At 41.7% G+C, this 18,668-nt stretch overlaps 1 protein-coding gene across 17 annotated transcripts in view; it reads right to left on the bottom strand.

Annotated features, from left to right (window-relative positions):
• Window positions 1–5,501: 5,501 nt before the first annotated feature.
• TNRC6B (trinucleotide repeat containing adaptor 6B) overlaps window positions 5,502–18,668 on the bottom strand; it is a 127,148-nt gene continuing 113,981 nt past the window's right edge. For 10 of the 17 annotated variants that reach the window (XM_084298618.1, XM_084298609.1, XM_084298620.1 and 7 more), the window contains 12 exons: window positions 17,822–17,947; window positions 16,585–16,716; window positions 15,962–16,057; window positions 15,656–15,830; window positions 15,227–15,361; window positions 14,849–15,025; window positions 12,664–12,810; window positions 12,340–12,435; window positions 9,571–9,891; window positions 9,094–9,164; window positions 7,221–7,360; window positions 5,502–6,344 (listed from right to left, as the gene is read on the bottom strand). In XM_084298618.1, coding sequence (XP_084154744.1) covers window positions 5,954–6,344; window positions 7,221–7,360; window positions 9,094–9,164; window positions 9,571–9,891; window positions 12,340–12,435; window positions 12,664–12,810; window positions 14,849–15,025; window positions 15,227–15,361; window positions 15,656–15,830; window positions 15,962–16,057; window positions 16,585–16,716; window positions 17,822–17,947 — 2,007 coding nt within the window. In that variant the 3' untranslated portion in view covers window positions 5,502–5,953. The remainder of the gene's footprint in view (window positions 6,345–7,220; window positions 7,361–9,093; window positions 9,165–9,570; window positions 9,892–12,339; window positions 12,436–12,663; window positions 12,811–14,848; window positions 15,026–15,226; window positions 15,362–15,655; window positions 15,831–15,961; window positions 16,058–16,584; window positions 16,717–17,821; window positions 17,948–18,668) is intronic. The other 7 variants (XM_084298624.1, XM_084298612.1, XM_084298617.1 and 4 more) reach the window with 3 other exon arrangements.

Below are 18,668 nucleotides of genomic sequence, written 5' to 3'. Positions count from 1 at the left end.
TTTACAGGAGGATCACTCCCAGTTTCCCAGACTAGACTTGACCAAAATTGGGTATCTCAGAAAACACATACAGTACTCCTCCTAAAGTCAAAAGGAAAAGAATACGCACGAACAAATTTAGAAGCCTTAAAGGTAAACATAATTAAAGAACGAAGCAACAAAACAACCCCCCTACAGTACTACTTGGGTGCACTATCAAGACAAACAGTGGAAGATGTGGCAGCATTTTTAGGAAGGGAAAGATGAGGGAAAAAGTTCAAAAGACTAAATGTTTAGAAGTTAATGGTAGGTTAAAAAAAAAAAAAAAAAAAAAAAAAAAGACAACTTAATATAAAGGTTCCGTTGTTATTTCATCTCTGAGGTGGTTATCCCAGCCAGTTTGTTGAAAACATCTTGTTTATATTGCAAAGGAAAAACGCGCTTGGTTTAATATTCTTGCTCACTACGCACACCACTTAACCTGAAGCAAAATAAAAAACCTGTAAGAAAACCCTGACAGCCTGCGATTGGAAAAAAACAGCAACAAAAAAAAACAACCACTCTCAAGACTGCTGGCCAAGTGTCCAGGGAAGTACAAAAACATTGGAAAAAGCTGGCAAGTCTTCCGACGTGCATACCAAACCTGCTTTCCAAAATAAGTGTCCGAGGTCTCAACACAAGTTGCTGAGCTGCACCCGCTCCTCTTTACATGTATGTTTTTTTGCTTGCTAGGCTTTGTTATCATGGCTAAAATGAAATTGTCAAACGGAGTGAGGAAACGTCAAGCCTGTTAAAAAAGCCCCAGCTTGATGCACGCTGCAGGCTGGGGGGTAAGCCAGGAGGCCGGTGCCAAATGGGTACTTGTTTAAAAGACTGCTAAGATGGAGCACTGAAGGATTCAAAACAAAACAAGCAGGAAATCTGAAACCACCTGCAAAGTATATCTGAACTATGCAATCTTGAGAACCAATACCAGGAACAGAATGATAGTGTTCTCTGTAGCTTCAGAAAATTAAAAAAATACTAAGCCTGGTTAGCAGGGTGCTCAGAAATCCTTGGCCGAGGTTAGGGATGCCAGGACTGAGCCGCAACGTCCCTGTTAGCTACACGTAATTTGGAGAGGAAAAGAACTGTCACCTGTAGCTGGAAAGCAGTAAGATTAACGTGGCTTTGCTGTAACAATTCGGGAAAACTATCACTGGGGAGATGGTCACCATCATTCGCAGGCCTGTGCCTTTAGGGCACGGAGGAGCAGAGTGCTGCATGGCAGGAGGTTTGGCCCCAGCAGGTGACCGAGGCTCCAGGCTGCAACCCCTCAGCAGTCACAATTCACTTCCAAGTGACTGCCAAGCTCCTGGGCTCTTTTTGACAAAATCCTACATTTCTGCTTTTTTAGGACACCACCGGTTTGATGAAAACACAGCCTCTAGCTTAAAAAAAAAAAAAAAAAAAAAAGCTCATTTGCTCTCCTTAAAAATCACAAAATAAAACTAAAAATAATCTTCAACTCCCAAATGAACGCCCCTCTACTGGCCTGCCATACATTTATTTATTTTTTCCTCCAGATTAGTTGATGCGTTGGAATCGACACAGACGTCTACACTCATATGCACACAGAGCACAACACGAAACCACTGGGCAACTGATACGGAGAGGACAGAAATTTGGCATCTGACTTTTTTTTTTTTTAAACAGTAATCCTAACTACTGTTACGTAACTCGGCGCACGACCTGCTTACGCAGCATGCTTCTTTTTTTTTTTTCTTTTCTCTTTAAAAGCAGGTACATTTCCATTAAGCAACTCTACACTGCCTCGCCTTCCCTCCCTTTCCCCTACCGTAGGGCATGCGGGTGCGTGGAAAAAGGCACTAGCGCGGTTTTTGTGGTTCCAGCCTGGCCACATCAGGCGGAGCGAGAGCCCCCGAGCCTCGGGGCTGGGGGCCAGAAGGCAGCCGGCCCAGCACCGGGCTCTCAGGATCAAGACCGAACGCCCTGACAGCCAGCAGCAACAGGGGGAAGGCAGGAGGTTTAACAGCTTTTCCCCTCCTGGAAAACTAACCAGAAAGATCGGGGCAGGGGGGCGGGCTGGGGGTGAAGAAAAGCAAGCAGCAAATCTCCAAGTGGGCAATAAAACTGAGCGAAGAGCTGAAAACGGGGAATCGATTTCTATGGGATGTTTCATTGGAGTTTTCCCGCATCGCCTGCCTTTGCTGTACAGGCAGGCTCCAACTACTTCATTCTTGGGTTTTCTGTCAGCACTGGTTTTCTTTAGCACTACTCACAAGTGGTTTAAAGAAGCACCATCGTGTTATTTCCTGCTGCTGCCCCTGACCGAGGACTCTTTCGGCTAAACTACACTGCATCTTCTGCTCGGCTTACAGTTTCGCTTTGAAAAAGGTGCTTGGAAGAATAGTTTAGTTTCAATCGAAAGGGAACAAAGTGATAAGATTTCCATTCACGCACTTCTCTTCTCCATGCAACTGCGTGCGTCCGCGTGAGCGACGCGGCACTGCGAACGGGAACCCTCCTTCTCCCCCACCGTCAGACCACAACGGCTTGCTGTTGCTGATCTTGAGAAGTTTTGACGTTATTTGAACTCAGACAGTCTCTCAAACCCTTGATCCCCCGCTTGACAGTAACATTTGGAGATATTTTTTTTTTACTTTTTTTTTTTTTTTTTTTTACTTTTTCTTTTTATTAATTTTTTTTAGCATTTTTATTTTAAAGTAAAAACTTTCAAACATTTTGAAGATTCAGGAACTTGAAAAAGTTTATCAACAAGAAACAGCCATCTATCTAGGATAAGGTTAAATAAACCATCTTCAAAAAACTGGCTTCCTACCCTAGAATTCCTGAGAATGCTTGCAAATTTAAAGCAGGAAAATAAAATGTTAAAATAAAAACAAAAACACTGTTAAATGCTCCCAGAGTTAGTCTTCATCTAAAATATATATATGCACTTTTTGGTCTTTTTTTTTTTTGTACGTTTTAATTTTTTTTTCCCTTTAAGCTTAGAATGGAAGAACAATTTAGCTTTTTTTTTTTTTCTTTTTTTTCTTTTTTTTTATTTTAAATATTTCAAATCCCTCATTACGTCTTGTAAACAAGAGGGGCTCTAGCACCCGGCTTTCACCGTAGTTATCGCGAGGAACTCAACTAACCCAAAGTGCAGGAAAAGGGACCTTAGGGCAGGCCGGGAGAGAGAAGTGAGGGTGGAGCACAGCAATGAGCCAGCACGGAGAGCAAACCGCGGGCGAGGACGGGCACTTGCTCACCTCGGGCCCACGGCGCTTCGCTAGGAAGTGCTGCTGGCACTGGGCTGCTCGACACCTGCTCTGGGCTTCAAGCGGAGGCTATCGGAAGCGAAGCTTTGCGGATGCGTGCAGGCGAGGGGCAGCGAGCTAGCGGGAGCTGGAAGAGAAGGTTTTTGCTGCTTTGTGCACGCTGGGCTGAAGGAGGAGACGTGATAGGAAAGTATATCCAAACGGGGCCGGAGTATGCTGCACGCTCCAGTTTACTAAGCGAATACGAACCTACTCATACTTTTTTTTTTTTTTGTCACGTAACACTTTGCACACGAATCTACGGGCATGTGTGAATGCAGCATTTCCCTCAGTCAGCCTTCCTCGTGACATTGGGTTTACACAGAGAGGGCGAATCCAAAAAAAGCCACGGAACTCCCTAGGCCTTCCCCCCGCCCCAGCACAGGCACACGCACGCACACACACACCCCTAACCTCACCCCCATCTGCTTTCGCTTCTCCCCACCCAGCTGAAGAGTTAAATGTATTAGACACTGTTGTATCCTTCAATGAAACGCTGAAGAAAGAGGCTCCCCTATCCTCCCCCCCCGGACAGGCAATGAAAACGGAGAACTGCTCCCGCTGAGGGTTGGAATGGACAGGTATCTGCTGGTACTCAACGTCGGCACTTCGTTACACAGTATGACAGCTAGACAACGCCGCGCGGGACTGCTAGCGCTTACGGAAAAAGTACCGGCATCTCTCTTCCCTTTTTTCCCAGTCCCCCCTCCTAAAGACTTCTGGCTTCGTGTAAAGGGATGCTCCTTCAAGGCTGCTGCAACTCGCCTCCCAACAAGCAGTCTTGGAAGTTTTGTTCCCGGCGCACACATGCACGCACACACTGGCTATCACTGTGGATTATATAGGTTACCCCTATCCTGCCCAGAGTACTACTTACACTGATGCTAAAACAAAAAAAAAACCCAAACCTTTCCTTAAATACAGAAATTAAAAAGCAACAGTACAGAAAAAGTAAAAACAAAAAAAAAAAAAAAAAAAAAGGTGCAATACTTTAAAAAAAAAAAAAGTCTTTGCTAGTTATATACCTCCCTAAGCAAAACCACGTACACAGGAAAAAACACAACACAGAGAAACAAAAGGAAACGTTTGAAGTACACACTGGTTTAAGAACATTCGTAAGTAAACGTTTCTGTCAGTGATGGTCTGGCGTTGTAATACACCAAGGCCTGGCACAGGTAACGCTCACCGTGAAGACGCAGAAAGGAGTTAGCTGCATGTGCTTTCAGGAGATGAGGCAGGCCGGCCAGCGATTTGCTGACACGATTTCATTTTTGTCAGTGTTAACACAAGCAGTGAATCAGTTAAAAGGCTAATTTGGTTGGGCTGGACTTTCAGGGTTTTGATGGATTCTTTGCGAATGAATGTGGGTGCTTGTCTATGCATTCAGGGGAGAAAAACAAACGCTCGTCTTTTTTTTTTCAAGGTACTGAAGCTTGCAAGAGACTGAATAAGAACATTCGTCTTTGTCACACAAAAAATGGCAATGACTTCTTTCCTCCCCTCTTCTGAAGAAAAAAAAAATGGCTTGCATTATATAACAAACATTCTAGGGTTCACTCAGTACAAAAACCCCACATGCAGACATAAATAAATAAATACACTGCTACTCAAAAGACAACATTGGCTCCCCTCTCACCAAATCCTTTGGATATGGCAGTGTTCCGCTCTACCACAGGGTTAGAACAAGGGCTAGGAAGCGACTACCCACTCAGTATGATCTGCAAACTTGAGATAGCACCCTGCTAAAATGAATTTAAAAAAACCTACTGACAAATTTTAATCCAGCCCAACTGGATTCTGCTTCAGCCACAGGGACTCCACCGTGCTTGTCTTGTTTTCTGAAGCAAGACACGCAGATGGCCAGCCAGCCCGTAGACCATCAGCAATGCAGCGTTTCAAGATTATATATAGAGAGAAAAAATGCACACACACGAACATGTGCACACGCACTCACACAGAAACAAGCACACGTGGGCAGTTACATGTGCCAGAACACACTGGTACTTATCAACCAGCCAATCACAAAGTGTTGGTTTTTTTGTTTTGTTTTCTGTTTTGTTTTTTTTGTTGATTTTTTTCATTTTTTAAATTTTTTTAATTATTATTTTGTTTTTTTGTTTTTAAAGTGAGGCTCCGTCAAGTCTTCCCCTCCCTCCCCCCCCCCCCGTTTTTTCTTTTGAATCCCACCCCTGCCCCAACCCAACATGGTAGACCTAAGGACGGAAACACACCCAGTGCAAACAAAGTTAAAAAGCTATTTTTTCAGTATATATGTTTCTTAGCAACAACTTCCGTATAACATGAAAAAGTGAAAAACTAGAAACTAATTTTTTTAATTTTTTGTGTTTAGATTTAAATGGTATGTGTACTTGCTTCACATTGTCTTTCTAAGTTGGCGTTCATGATTCAAGTATTTCAAGAGTGATATGTTCTCTTTTTGGATTCATATTCCAAACGAAAAAACTGAAGTTATATAAGGGAGGCAACTATGTGCTCAGACAGTCTGTCAATGACCCACCTTTTTTTCTCTCTCCGTTTTCTTTTTTCCTTTTATAAATGTATTTATTGCAAGTTGAAAAAAACGAAAAGGTCAAGTTAGTGCTGCTGCTGTTCCAAAAAAGGTCACGAGGTCAGAGTTGAAAGTTCTAAGTTCAGATTGAATCCGACCCTCCTCCCAGAAGGTCTCCAGGTAGTAAGGGAGCAGGGCTGCCCATTCTGTGTGGATCCTCTACGCTCGGGACCCCCCACAAGCTTGAAGAATAGTTTGGGGGCCCCCACAATGAAGCGCCAGTGAGATCGCCCCCACTGCTGCCGCCGCCGCCACCACTGCTCCACTGCCCAAGCCCTGTTGACCCACCAAAGAGATTCAAAGCAGGTCCAACTGGATCTGTCTGGTTCTGTCCCGTCTCCAGGGATTGCCAGCCTGCCGTGGGTGCACTTGGGGTTGCTGCAGGTGTAGGGGGCTGAGCTTGTGCCAGAAAGCGACTAACCTCTTCGTCTGTGGCAAACTCAGCCAGGATGGTAGTGTTTCCCAACACACACCTAGAAAGACAGGTGGGAGAAAAAAATAATTAGACAAAGCTGGAAGTTCAGGGTAGGGATTCAGAAGGCACGGAAAGAACGCTATCAGGTGACAAAACCAAAGCAGAAAGCAGCTCGCCACAATGGAAAGAGCACAGAAAATGTCAGCCATTTGATACGGGGCAAAAATCAAATTCTCTATTGTTAGGCCTGCAACAAAAGCATTCTAAATTTAAGCTAAGGCCCTGAAGATAAATGCGAGGACAATGAAAGTACATACGCAGTGTAGCTGAAATGGGAAATGCACATATGCCACCTTTCAAATAGCATAGAGCAAGAAAAGGCTGAAAAGCCCAGGAAGTTCAAGATAAGATTAGCCTCGCTTACACGATTTCAGTGAATTTTAGTGCTTATTACCACCACCCCCCAAAAATAGTCTCAAGACCTCTCACATTTTCCGAACTTAACAGAGCCACAGTCAATTCCAAAAGGCTTAGGTAACAGGAAACGTAAGACCTGCAGCCTTTCACAAAAGCTATTTCAGGTTTATCTCAAAACTTTAGCAGGTTCCCGCACATTTGGGTTACATATGGAAGAATGATTTTCATCTGAAGTCATTCACAAGGCTTCATAAAATAGCCCAAAGTGTACAGTAATTCGCGTACTGGTCACAATTCCACCCTATTTGCACCTTCCTGGTTCTGTATTTACAGGTTTGTGCCAACAATTAAAACGACATAAATGGAAGGCAGCTTTGTTTCTCATCTTCTATTCATGAATGAAAGATCCCCTTCAAAGAAGCGCTCTTGGAATGAGTTTCCAAAGCACAGCAGTGGAGAGACATTTGGTGTTCATGACTAATGTGGTAACAAAGAAAGGCCACTGGGATTTGCTCACATGTGCAGTGCAGTCTGGGCCTTGGCCGCCTCCTGTTTGGTGTTGTATCGGATGAGGGCGGTGCCCTGGGTCAGGTTCAGATGGAATGTCAGCAGTGGGCCGTGCTGCATGCAGATCGTCCTCAAGGTTGACCCATCGATCTGAGGAAGAACAGCCAGGGTAAAAGGGACATTTGTAACTATTTCATCAAATGCACTTTAAACTCAGCAGTCACAAGTAGTTTAAAGATAACTGATCTCACGGGAAAGCAGCTGGAAGTAAAAAAGTACGCAAAGGTGAGAGGATTTAATTTTCAAACAGCATTTCTGTATGCCTCAAGTTCTCACAATTACAGTGACTTCAAGCTCTCACAATTACTTTGCTTCATGCGACAATCTGACATGTTTTCCAGCGATTACATGCAAGTTGCGTTTCTCCACCCATTAGGACTTGGACCAAAGAAGCAGAATTTGTTAAGCCTCCAGCACTCTGATTACAGTAGAATTTACACCAACCAGTTTTGCAAAATTTGAAATCTCACCTCTGTAACAAGGGTCTTTTTTACTTTTCTTTTGGTGCATTTTTTGTCTTTGTGGTTATTAAACATGAAGTCACAGAAACAGACAGTGGTCTTTCTGCCAAACCCAGCAATGTTCATTCCTCCTGAACTAATGTTTTCACAGCAGTTGTTGCCTGCATTCCTTCCTGCAGCATAACAGCTTCTTACCTCCAGTAACTGCTGTTCTCCAAGGTGCTCTGTACAGACAGATTCCATTCCTGGTATGCCACAGGAACATGCACACACAAATGGGATCCGTATGTGCAGATACTTAAGGAAGTGTTATTACATTCTTCCTCTCCCCCCTCCCTCTTTTCAGGAAAAGAAAGTTTTATGTGGGTATAAATGTGGGCAAGATTAAAAAAGAAACTGAAGGTACTGTCTCTGAAATCACCTTAATCTTTACACTTCCTCCTCTCCAGTGTACTTGACCAACAACAAAAAGAAGATTTGTTATGAACAACTATAACCTACCTTCTCCTTTTTATTAATCCAATGCCTTCAAAAATATTTTTCTTCCATTAAACCATTACTAAAGCAGTAAACTACCCTGCACAGGGCGGGGACTTAGACTTGTGCCTCTTCGTCACACCACTGCTGTTTCCTAAGGAAAACAGACTTTCCTATGAAAGGAGTGTAGCTTGCCAGTTGGGGTGATCTGAAGGAGACTCTCTTTCCTTTCACATTGATGTCATCTTAAACTGCACTAGAAGCGTGGTAAATTACCCCGCTGAACAGGGAACTCTCTGTCTAGACCTCAGGGCGCTGCTGATAATCACACAAGCTTTTCCTAAGCCTTGAATAGAGAGACTAATTGGGATCGCTGAAACCAGGATCTCCACAAAATTCATTTTGAATGGAAGAGTTCTGAGAATACTTTTGCAGGAATAACCTAACGAGACTGCTTTTGGCAGGAGTGCTGGAAACATTCTGTGGTTTTACTATGGAAACACCAAAGCGAAAACTGGCAGTTACACCAGCATTCTTACAACACCCCAAAGAAACAGTCTCTTTAGCTGCTATAAACCATTCCACATTATGGTCATGCAACTTATCCTCACTTCTAAGAAAAACATCTTTCTGTTCCAATAATTTCTTGAAACTCTAGGTAAGGAAAGGCTAAGTCAGTCATGTAGCAAATGCTGAACATCTTCAAGTTAAACGAAGAGACTGCAATTGAAAAATTCATCAGACTACTGTTTAGTAGAAACAATTCTTACGTATGCTGACAGATTTGATTTTTTTAGATCTTATTCACAGAGAAACAGCTGAAGAATCCACAAATTGGTGTCTTCGCAAAGCAAGTAAGTTGCCAAAGACAGTAACAGAAAATACCTGTGGAGTGAGATTGTGAAGAACCAGCCAGTAACTAGGACGAACTGAGCTACCATCACTCCAAGTAGATGCTGCAAACAGAAGAGAGAGGAATCAAAAAAGACTGGATACAACGAAAATCCTTTTTTCTTTACAGTCAGGTCTTTTGGTCTCAGACAAACTCAAGATTATCAGCCCTGCTAACATATGAAGCCTAATCTTTAGTCCTGGAAAGAAAAACCACATCTTTCCTCACATTTCACATCATGATTTACTTTTTACTGGAGTTTATCTTCTAGGAGTTTCCCATTCACAGACAGCACTTAACCAATGCCTTCAAGGCTTGAAAGGCCCCATGCAATAGGAATTCCCTCCTTGCAGCTCTGAGACCACCTCCAACTCATCCCCTGCAGCGGGACCTGGGATTCTCCCCCCACCATCCCAATCACTGACATGAAATTTCCATTTCAAGAAGGAACTTTTTTTTTTTCCTTTTACCAGGCAACTGCAACTTTCTTTCCTCCAAATCATTAGTGCTGTAAAACGTACACTCCTCAGGTCTGATCAATGGTGCTATCAGGTGATTCTTCTCACCAGAGGCAAGCCTTGAGTCCTGTGCCCCCCAGCCCCTGACCGATCGGGGTGCTGTGCTGTTCCATGGAGATGATGGTTTGGGGTTGGTCAGGCCAGGAGGCGGGCGGGGCAGCCCTGTAGTGTTCCTTGAGGAAATATGGTTTTTCCACATCTTGTTGGAGAGATGAGTGGGATTGTGTCCTATGGGATCTGGGGACCATGTTGATTTGTAATCACTGAATTTTGCTAGAAGATGAAAATAAAAGGCATGTATTAGAGAAACATAACAGATTCAACTAGCCTTCGACTATACTATTACTGTAAACCCTCTGACTGCAATTTTAATCACAGATAAGCACAAAACACAGAACCATAAAAACAGTTGAAAATTGCCATAACAAAAAAAAAGCCATGCCATAGTTAATCTTTGCTTATTTTATATACTCTAACAACAACAACAAAATCCTAGATTATTTGTGTTAATGTAACTAGCAACAGTATATTCAGTCATTAACAACTAACAGCAATATTTATGTCTGTACTGTATTTCTTTTGAGAACACGAGCATTTCTTACAAGTTTGGGCACTACTGACTTATATTAAAACTGAACTTTCTTCAGGCCCTAAACCTGCAGAGACCTGAAATAACTACTTACTGCTCCTGGTCTACTAAGCTAATGCTACCTCCTAAAGATGTCTTCTTATAAGATCAAAGCTTTCTCATGAAACAGATTTCATTATAAAGTCAGAACAATGACAGCACGTGAAGGTCATTGTGCTGTGTGACAACTGGACTTTTAAACAATCCTGACATTTATACGAGAAAACATTACACAATACCTATTAGGAGATCACCACCAGTGAGTATCCCTAACACACTTCAATAAAGTCCAATGAAAAAAATTAAAAGACTCCCTAAAACATCATTAAGTTATGGATATGTGGGAGCTTTTCCTAAACGCTTGTCCTTAACAAGGTGGAGTGTAAATTCTCCCATACCTCCCAACACCAAGAGACATTTATCACCCAGTAAAAAGAAACAAATGGACGTCAAAATTGTTCAAGTAATTTCCTTTTTCCTTGCTCTGCAATCAGAAGCAGCAAGCACAGACAAAGCAATCTAGGAGTAAAGGCACTTGTGCCAATTATCTTCATCAGAATTCATTTGTGTGGGTGCAAATACACGCATTAAGCTCTATTTACTAACAAAAGGTAGTAAATTACTGATTTGAAACAACGGATAAAAATCCAGATTTACAACATGACAGGATGTCACAAAATAATACGTTTGGGACTCAAGACCATCACATTTACAGCGAGAAGTAAAAGCATGCTTCCCTCTACATTTAGATCACCACATTTCAGTGACAGTAACTGTCAGCAGTAAGCAGGTTTCAAGCTCTAACCTAGGAAAGTATACAAAAGTGCTTAAAAAACCCTGTTTCACTTGGCCAAGTTTGTTTTATAGATTTGTAAATTCCAAATCCCTGATTCCGATGACCCACTTTCCATCTGTTTAACACTGGTGTGTAGTTTAACAACTTGTGGAGATTTATGGATTTATGCCAGATAGAGGTCTGGTTTCTTCAATTCAGCTACAACTTCAGTAATGTTTTTTCCCTCCAATCTCTTGGGTTTCCTTATGTGCTAGACAACATTAAGCAGAGGTAAAGAGCTGATACATGCCATTCCATTTCCCAGGCTATGAAAGAGATATTTTTTGTCATTGGAATGCTGCATACACAGATACTGCTTCAAACCAAAGTCATGCCACAAACTGGCACCAGGAACACTGTTTTTCTTGAGGGGCAAGTGTGATTTTCAGCTGGCTTTGTGAAGATGTCAAGTTAACATATGAACACAGCTGTTATCCCGTAAGATGGAAAAATCATACAGTCCTGGCCAGATGCAGCTCTCAGCCACGTTCACCACTGCTGGTATCTGCACACAATTCTTCAGTTTTACGTAGTTATCAAAGACAAGGATGTCTCAAAAGAAAACTCCAGTATTTACAAGCACCTCAAAATCTCAATTACTTATCTGAAATGATAATTTCCAGTTTCCTACTCAGAAGTGCATGCAGAGACCCTTTTTTGCAAGAAAGCTTTGTAGGCCTTACCAAGAATCTGAGGCAGACATCTAAATTACTGTTTACAGGCCAACCATCAAAAGACCTCTGACTAAGACCTTTAGTCCTTTAAAAATGTTCTGTCTCCAGGTTTCAGGGAACGATGAGTGTTATAAAAGGTGAGGGAAAAGTGTTCTCTTCACAGCACCCCAATATTCTAAAGTTAAGACGAATAAAGTCACCTGCCTTATTACTCTACTTCCTTACCTCATACATACAGGAGGAGGTATTTAAAAATAAACAGGATAGTCCCCCTTTACATATGTCAATGGATCATATGTGAGTTTTTTTCTTTTACATCTACTGCTCACTGCGATCCTTTAACCTGTGTAACCAGGAATTTTTGTACCAGGAAACGGGCAAGTGTCTTTCAGTCAATTTTTTTAAAGCAACTACAACAGAATGTTTTATCAGCAGAAGGAAAACGATAATCATCCACTTGAATTTTTATTTCCAAACCTCCCCAGCAGTCACTGAAAAGCTCAATATTCAAGGTGGAATAAGGAGGAGAAACTAGTTAATAAGTGGAAAATCTTTTGTCCAGGTTAATTTTGGAGCCCGCATACCTGAAGTGCTATGAACGTTGGTGAAGGAATTGTCAGAGGCACTGTAGGGCCAGGCACCAGGTGAAGGCAGCGAGGTGTTGAGGGAAGAATTAGACCCTATCAAAGGGAGAAGGAGAGAGAAAGAGAAGAGTAGGCCAGTTTTAGAGTTTCTGTTATCCTGTTAAATCTCAAAAAAGCCACAATTTGTATCAATGCCGACCTTTTACGTGATATACAGACACGATGCACAGGCACACAGGCTTCCTGCTTAGTCAAATGCAGTAGACTTAATTGTGTTCTGACAGGCACGTTAGAATATTCTTGGATATCAGCACGACATTTTACCTGTGGTGTTGTCCCGCAGAAGTTGGTGGTCAGTATCTACAATGGGAGATGTGGCTGTCCCCCCCAGCACACTTCCAGGGGTCACATAGGGGTCCGATTCAGGGTCAATGTTTTGTATACCTTTCCATGGCACTCCTGGTTGGAACTCTGCGACAGGAGGGGAAAAAAGAGTTAGATGCAGAGAGGAGAATGCCATTTACTGGAATTAATTCTGGACAATATTTTAGAGGATACAAGTCTTCTACACTGTTCCTCACAAGATCAGACTTCTCTTAATTAAAATCTGTTGCATATTTCCTCCCATGGCATTATCTCTAGTGACTGAACACAGGTCAATAACTGTAGGTGGAAGTGCATACAGCATTCCTTTGACTATTTGTATGTAACAGCATAGTCAAGACTATGACTCTCATGTCTATTAGATGAAAACTTGATACTACTGGTTCAAAAAGTTGTCACAGGAAGGGCAGTATTAGATTGCGATACTGCACTGTCAGGAGAACCTCAGTGAAAACGTAAGAAATATCCTCTATCTTAGTTCCACCATTTACACAGGAGTTCTAACACCGCAGCATTTCAGAATTAAAACTCTGTGTTTATCTTACCCACTGCCTTCATGATTTTGTAGATGTCAGTCATCAGCTCCTAATCTTCTGTAACTCTACAACATAATCTAGGCTAACAGCTATCAAAATTCCTAATATGATCAACTAGCTCCACACCAAGAAAGGAATCTGTTCAGCTACTGACAAAATACTGCAGTCCCCTGAAGCACCACCTTATGCTTAAGGACCACCCAAAGCAGATTCTCAGGTCTAGTCACAAATGAGTCACGTCACACTCAGCGTCTCTGTTCCAAAATAAAATATCCATGAACACAGCTTAGGAACTGGAATGGCTGAAGACAAGGTAAGAGATGAGTCTGAGTCTTGTTTTTGTAAAGACTTCTGAAAACTGGCAAGACTGAAAATCAAGTTAAGCAAAGTCTTTAAAAAGTTGGTCTGGAACAGTTAGCCAGTTCAGAGAGTATGAAACATTGTGGGTGCACAGACTTTACTGAGATAGCTATTTCTTTAAATCTCTTCTGCCTCATCAGAAAATATTTTTCTTGCCGTAGTTAGACACTACGATTTCTAATTACTTTGTGTAGGCTTCCTGCTGTTGTCTATCTGTTGCACAGACTCCCAGTCTTGCTGATGCAAGGTCTGTCCTACTGGTTTACCCATGAGATGCACCTGCACCTTTATTTCTTTGTGCTTGAGCGGGTACACAGCAGATAATTTGCAGCAAGGAATGTTTTCCTGGAATGTAAGAGTATTCCAGACAGAGAAAATCAAAGCATCTGCTGTTTGCTGAACAACACTGGTGATTAATCCATGCAACTTCAAGGACACCAGTCTGGGTTTAGCGACTGTTTCACAGAAGATTATGTGCTTGTTTAAGTACATACATATTTTTCCTAGATATTGAGTTTTCTGGTGGACAGAAATTTCTGCCAGTGAAACTCTAGATGACTTTTAAGAATATGCTACTGCCGACTGTAACCCAAAAAGAAAGAAACTTCTACAAAAGCCACAAGATTGTTGAGAACTACTGAAATATGGCAGTACTTCTATCCTTTACGCAGCACGAGAAAATATGAACCACAAACAGCACAGCACACACATTTTGTACCAATACTGCTGGCAAAAGAAGCCTTGTGCTCCACAGTGGATCATATTTATAAACCACTCCTGAGATGAAAAGTTCAAGCATCCTCAAATTAAAAAAGGTCAGGACAGGAAAATTCTGTTCCCATCATCACAAAAAGGTAGATTTTTAACTTTTGCTTTCTGATTCCAGATCAATCTGATCTTTAAACCCTTTTTTTTTCATCCTAACACAACACAAGAAAGGAATGAATACAAGGAGGGAGCTGATGTTATGTATTTTGTGGACAGGTGCTCTCATGAAAATTTCCTGAAATGTAAAGTCACAAAACTACAGAAAAGACTATTCAGGCAATTCATCAGTTAGTTCCTATTTAGCTTTGCCGTTTTTTACTGGAAACTCAACATTTTTGTTTTTAAAAAATGCGATTCACCAAACAAATGTTTTCCTTATAGCGGTTATTTACGTAAGATGAAGAAAGGTCCCAGCACATCAACCGTAAAGCTGGGGCACAGCCCCTGCCCTCGTGTAATACCTGGAGGCCAGCTGGCGTTGCTGGATTTGCTTCCGATCTTGTTCGTCGGTGGAGATTTGGCAGGTAACCAACTATCACCAGCAGGGCCTGCATGGCCACCTAGTGGGTCGCCCTGAATTATGTCAAACTGGTTGTAGGGCGACCCTCCGCGAGCCTTTCCAGGGGGCACTATTGCACCTGAAATATTAAAAAGAGACACTTGCACTCAGGAAAGGTTGGGGTCTTTATGAGAATATGGAATACCAAAACCAAAAAAAGTTAAGATGCATACTGATGAGCTAAGATGTTAACTACCTTTAAGCAGTTTCACCTGAGTTATTTCACCTCTGGTGAGATGCTACTTAAAGAGTACTCTCAAAATAACCAATCCCCTCTCACCATTTTTGTGCATATTGGCATCTTGAGAAGCCACAGAGGGCAGCCCTTCCATCATAGTCCACTGTTTAAAGCGGGATTCTGTTCCAGCTTCTTTCCCTCCCACCATGCCATAATCCATGCCACTTGAGCCAAAGCCTGTGAAACAAACAAACGGAAGCCATTATCAGTTGCTCTTTTTGTTTTAAACACCCTTAAATCAGGCGGCACTGCAATCAAAAATTCAAAATTCAAGCACAGCAAATGAAATATTTGAAAGGAACTTTGAAAATAGGTCGGTTAAGTCAGCATGCCTCTAAGATACATTTCGACATGAGGTTTGTATTCTTCTCTTATAATGAAAAGCAATGCAATTTTATCAAGAGCTGACATTTCTTGTAACCTTTGCTCTAGCGCTTATACATTAATTACTTGTTTCACGGGAGCACTTACCTGAACCGTATCCAGGTATTTGCCCTTTGGTCTGTAAATCTGAGAGACCCACATTCAAGGGATTGGGTACCATGCTGTCTATATGCGGCTTAGGCCCAACAGGGTGGGATGGTGAATGCTTCATACCAGGCTGCCTCTGCTGCTGCTGCTGGAGGGCACTCACCATACGAGCAATCTGCAAATGAAAGCAAAAAACCAGGCATGATACTGAAGCAACTCAAAAGAGATTCAAAGGACCATGCTCTCTGGCAAGTCCAGTGCTAGCACGCTTTATGCTTCACGTGATTGACAGAAGCAGTGCCCCACCTGTTGCTCCTGCTGTTGTCGCACAGCTTGAGATAACTTCCTCTGGCTCTGTAACAGCTGCTGCTGCTGCTGCTGCTGAAGGAGGAGCTGACATGCCTACAAGAGAAGTGGGGGGGAAGGGTGGAAATTCAGGGTTCTTCAAGTGAAATGCAACTGCCAGGAGCTGCTCAACTGCAAATGCTTTACTCACAATGTACGTAAAGGTGAACTGTTTCTCATTCCTCACAATGAAATAAAATTACTAATGAAAGCTTTAGAAGAATAGTACATTTGTTAATAGTACATTTGTTAATTGTTTCTAACTTCACATCATGCAACAGTATTACTAGTACTATTGCTGAGACTCTAAGTCTGAAGAAAATCAACAAACAACTGCTTTCTGTAATACAAAGACATTGCTGAGAATCATTACCATCCCACTGCAACATTCACAGTAATTACACAAGCCTGTCTGGATTACCCACTGACCCCTAACAGGACTATTTTCATGTACAACAAGCAGGGAATATTTGTACAAAAAATAACACAAGATCATTAGAAGGAAACAGAATTAGAACAAACGTAAAAAGAAAGCAGCAGACAATTTGTAAACCGTCTGTCTCACAAGATTACTAGCTACTTACTAATTGAAACTGAGGAATCTGTGGAAGCTGGCTCAGCATGGCAATCTGTTGCGGAGAAAGCTGGGGCCCCATATTGAAAAGACCTGGATTCAAGCCACTGTTGGGGAACTGCTTGAGCATGGAGGCCGAAACCTGCACGAAAATCAATTACACATCCTCAAGAAATGCACCGCTACGAGACAAGATGATAGAGTGGGAATATTTGTATAAAGGAATAGGTAGGACACCAATCTTAAGTGGTGTTCTGGGAAAGACATTACAGATTTCTTAACACATCACATTTAAACGTACATAATCTATGGCTTGAGCAGAGTGAATTTTTCACTTGATTGACAATATACAATATTACATGTGCAGATGCAGACACACACACACACAAAAGTTCCTCCCCAAACCAATCAGTTGCTAGAGACTGCACTAGATTAAAATCCTGATATATACGCAGCTAACCAGTAATCACAGTACTGCATTATCACATTAAAAATGTACTGCTTGACAAGGGAAAAGAAAGGCATTCAGGCAGTCACTGTAGCAAAGAAACAGTGCCTCACAGAAAGAGTTAATCTCTGTGTATGCTGGATAAGCTATAGTAAAAGACAGGAGTAGGTGGAGAAGAATCCCCCCGTTTCTCCCTGCGTGTTTGAGAGTTACACAAGTAGAGTATTCGAGAGAAACTCCAAAAGTCTTCACCAAGTGCAAAGCAAAAGGTAAACTTGTGCAGTTGGAGAGCCTGAGGTCTTAAAGAGTTCTGCAAAGTAAATGCAACACGTAGCCCTTCATCAGGCCTCTTATTCAGGGGGACACGAAGCACAGGACAAAACTGCTCGAAAAAAAAATTAAGCCAACTGTCTCACTTCAGAGTAACTTTCAGCTTTCACACGAGTATTTTACTTTTAAATACTTTGCAAATGCCTATGTAAGACAAGATTTCTGAATCCACTCAGATTTAAGAATACTGGTAGTGAGCATTTACAACTGCCTCGGAATGAGAGAAAGAAGGCTAATCCTTCTGCAAAATTCAATCTCTGGATGAATTTTAAAATTCACGGTCCAAAGTCCTTAAGATTTTTTTATTTTTTTTTTTTTATCTATGCTGTTTATTTCTTAACATCAAGTCAAGACTAAGACATACGTATAAGTCTCCTCAATGATGTGGTCTGGAGGCTGTAGCTTTTTTTTTTTTTTTTTTCCTCCTTTTCTTTTCTTTACAAGTAACCAGTTACTATAAATTCCTTACCTGGGGAGAAAGAAATTGGGGAGGCACTTGCGCCCGGATATTGGGGGAAGGATTTAGTGGCTGCACTGGTGTGTGCATGCCCCTCGATTGTGCTGTGCTGTTTCCAAACAAACCATGATTGCCACCCTATAAAATCAAAGCAGTAGTGAGAAGAGGAATTCTTCAGGATAATGGATTTCTATGCTATTAACTATGTATAAATAATGCGGCAAGTACTGACTTAAACAGAGTATCCTATGAATTGCTGAGATGCTTGCCCTCGCTCAGTAACATTCCACCTGCATTAAGGCTGCTGCACTACGTTTTCAAGATGCAGGCTCTTTCTCCTCTACGCTGAGCAGTCATGTTCATCCGTGTATTTCAAAGCACATGACAAAGCTTGTGTTTGCTGTTTTGCATTTTACATGTTGGGAAATGGAAACTGTGAGTACAAACAACACGCTAAAAAAAAACATTCCACTAGCTTAGAAGTATGGTGAGACTGCGTCAACGAGAATTTTTGGCCACTGTCTTAGAAAAGTCAGGTACTTGGTCAGACTAGGTTGTCAAGGCATCTCTCCTAAGTCTATTACTTCCTCTGCAGGCCTTTCGCTAACATATTAGAATTCAAAACTTCCATTAAAAATTTCTTTCAGTGTGAAAACTTCAGGATTCTGGATTGGGATTTTTTTCCCCTATTTTTGTAAACTTTCAAATGTGAAAAAATGTTTTTGTTTTTCCTCCTAGTCATTTTTTTTCCTAAGAATACTTGTTTTTTTTTTTTTAATGAGAACTATTTACTGTTTTTTAAGGAACTTACGTAATAATAAACCCTACTGCACAAAAAAAAAAAAATTGAAGAAAATTC

The sequence above is a fragment of the Netta rufina genome (assembly GCF_964035555.1).
Source record: "Netta rufina genome assembly, chromosome: 1".
Lineage (NCBI taxonomy): Eukaryota > Metazoa > Chordata > Aves > Anseriformes > Anatidae > Netta > Netta rufina.
This window is presented reverse-complemented; position numbering and strand designations above follow the sequence as displayed.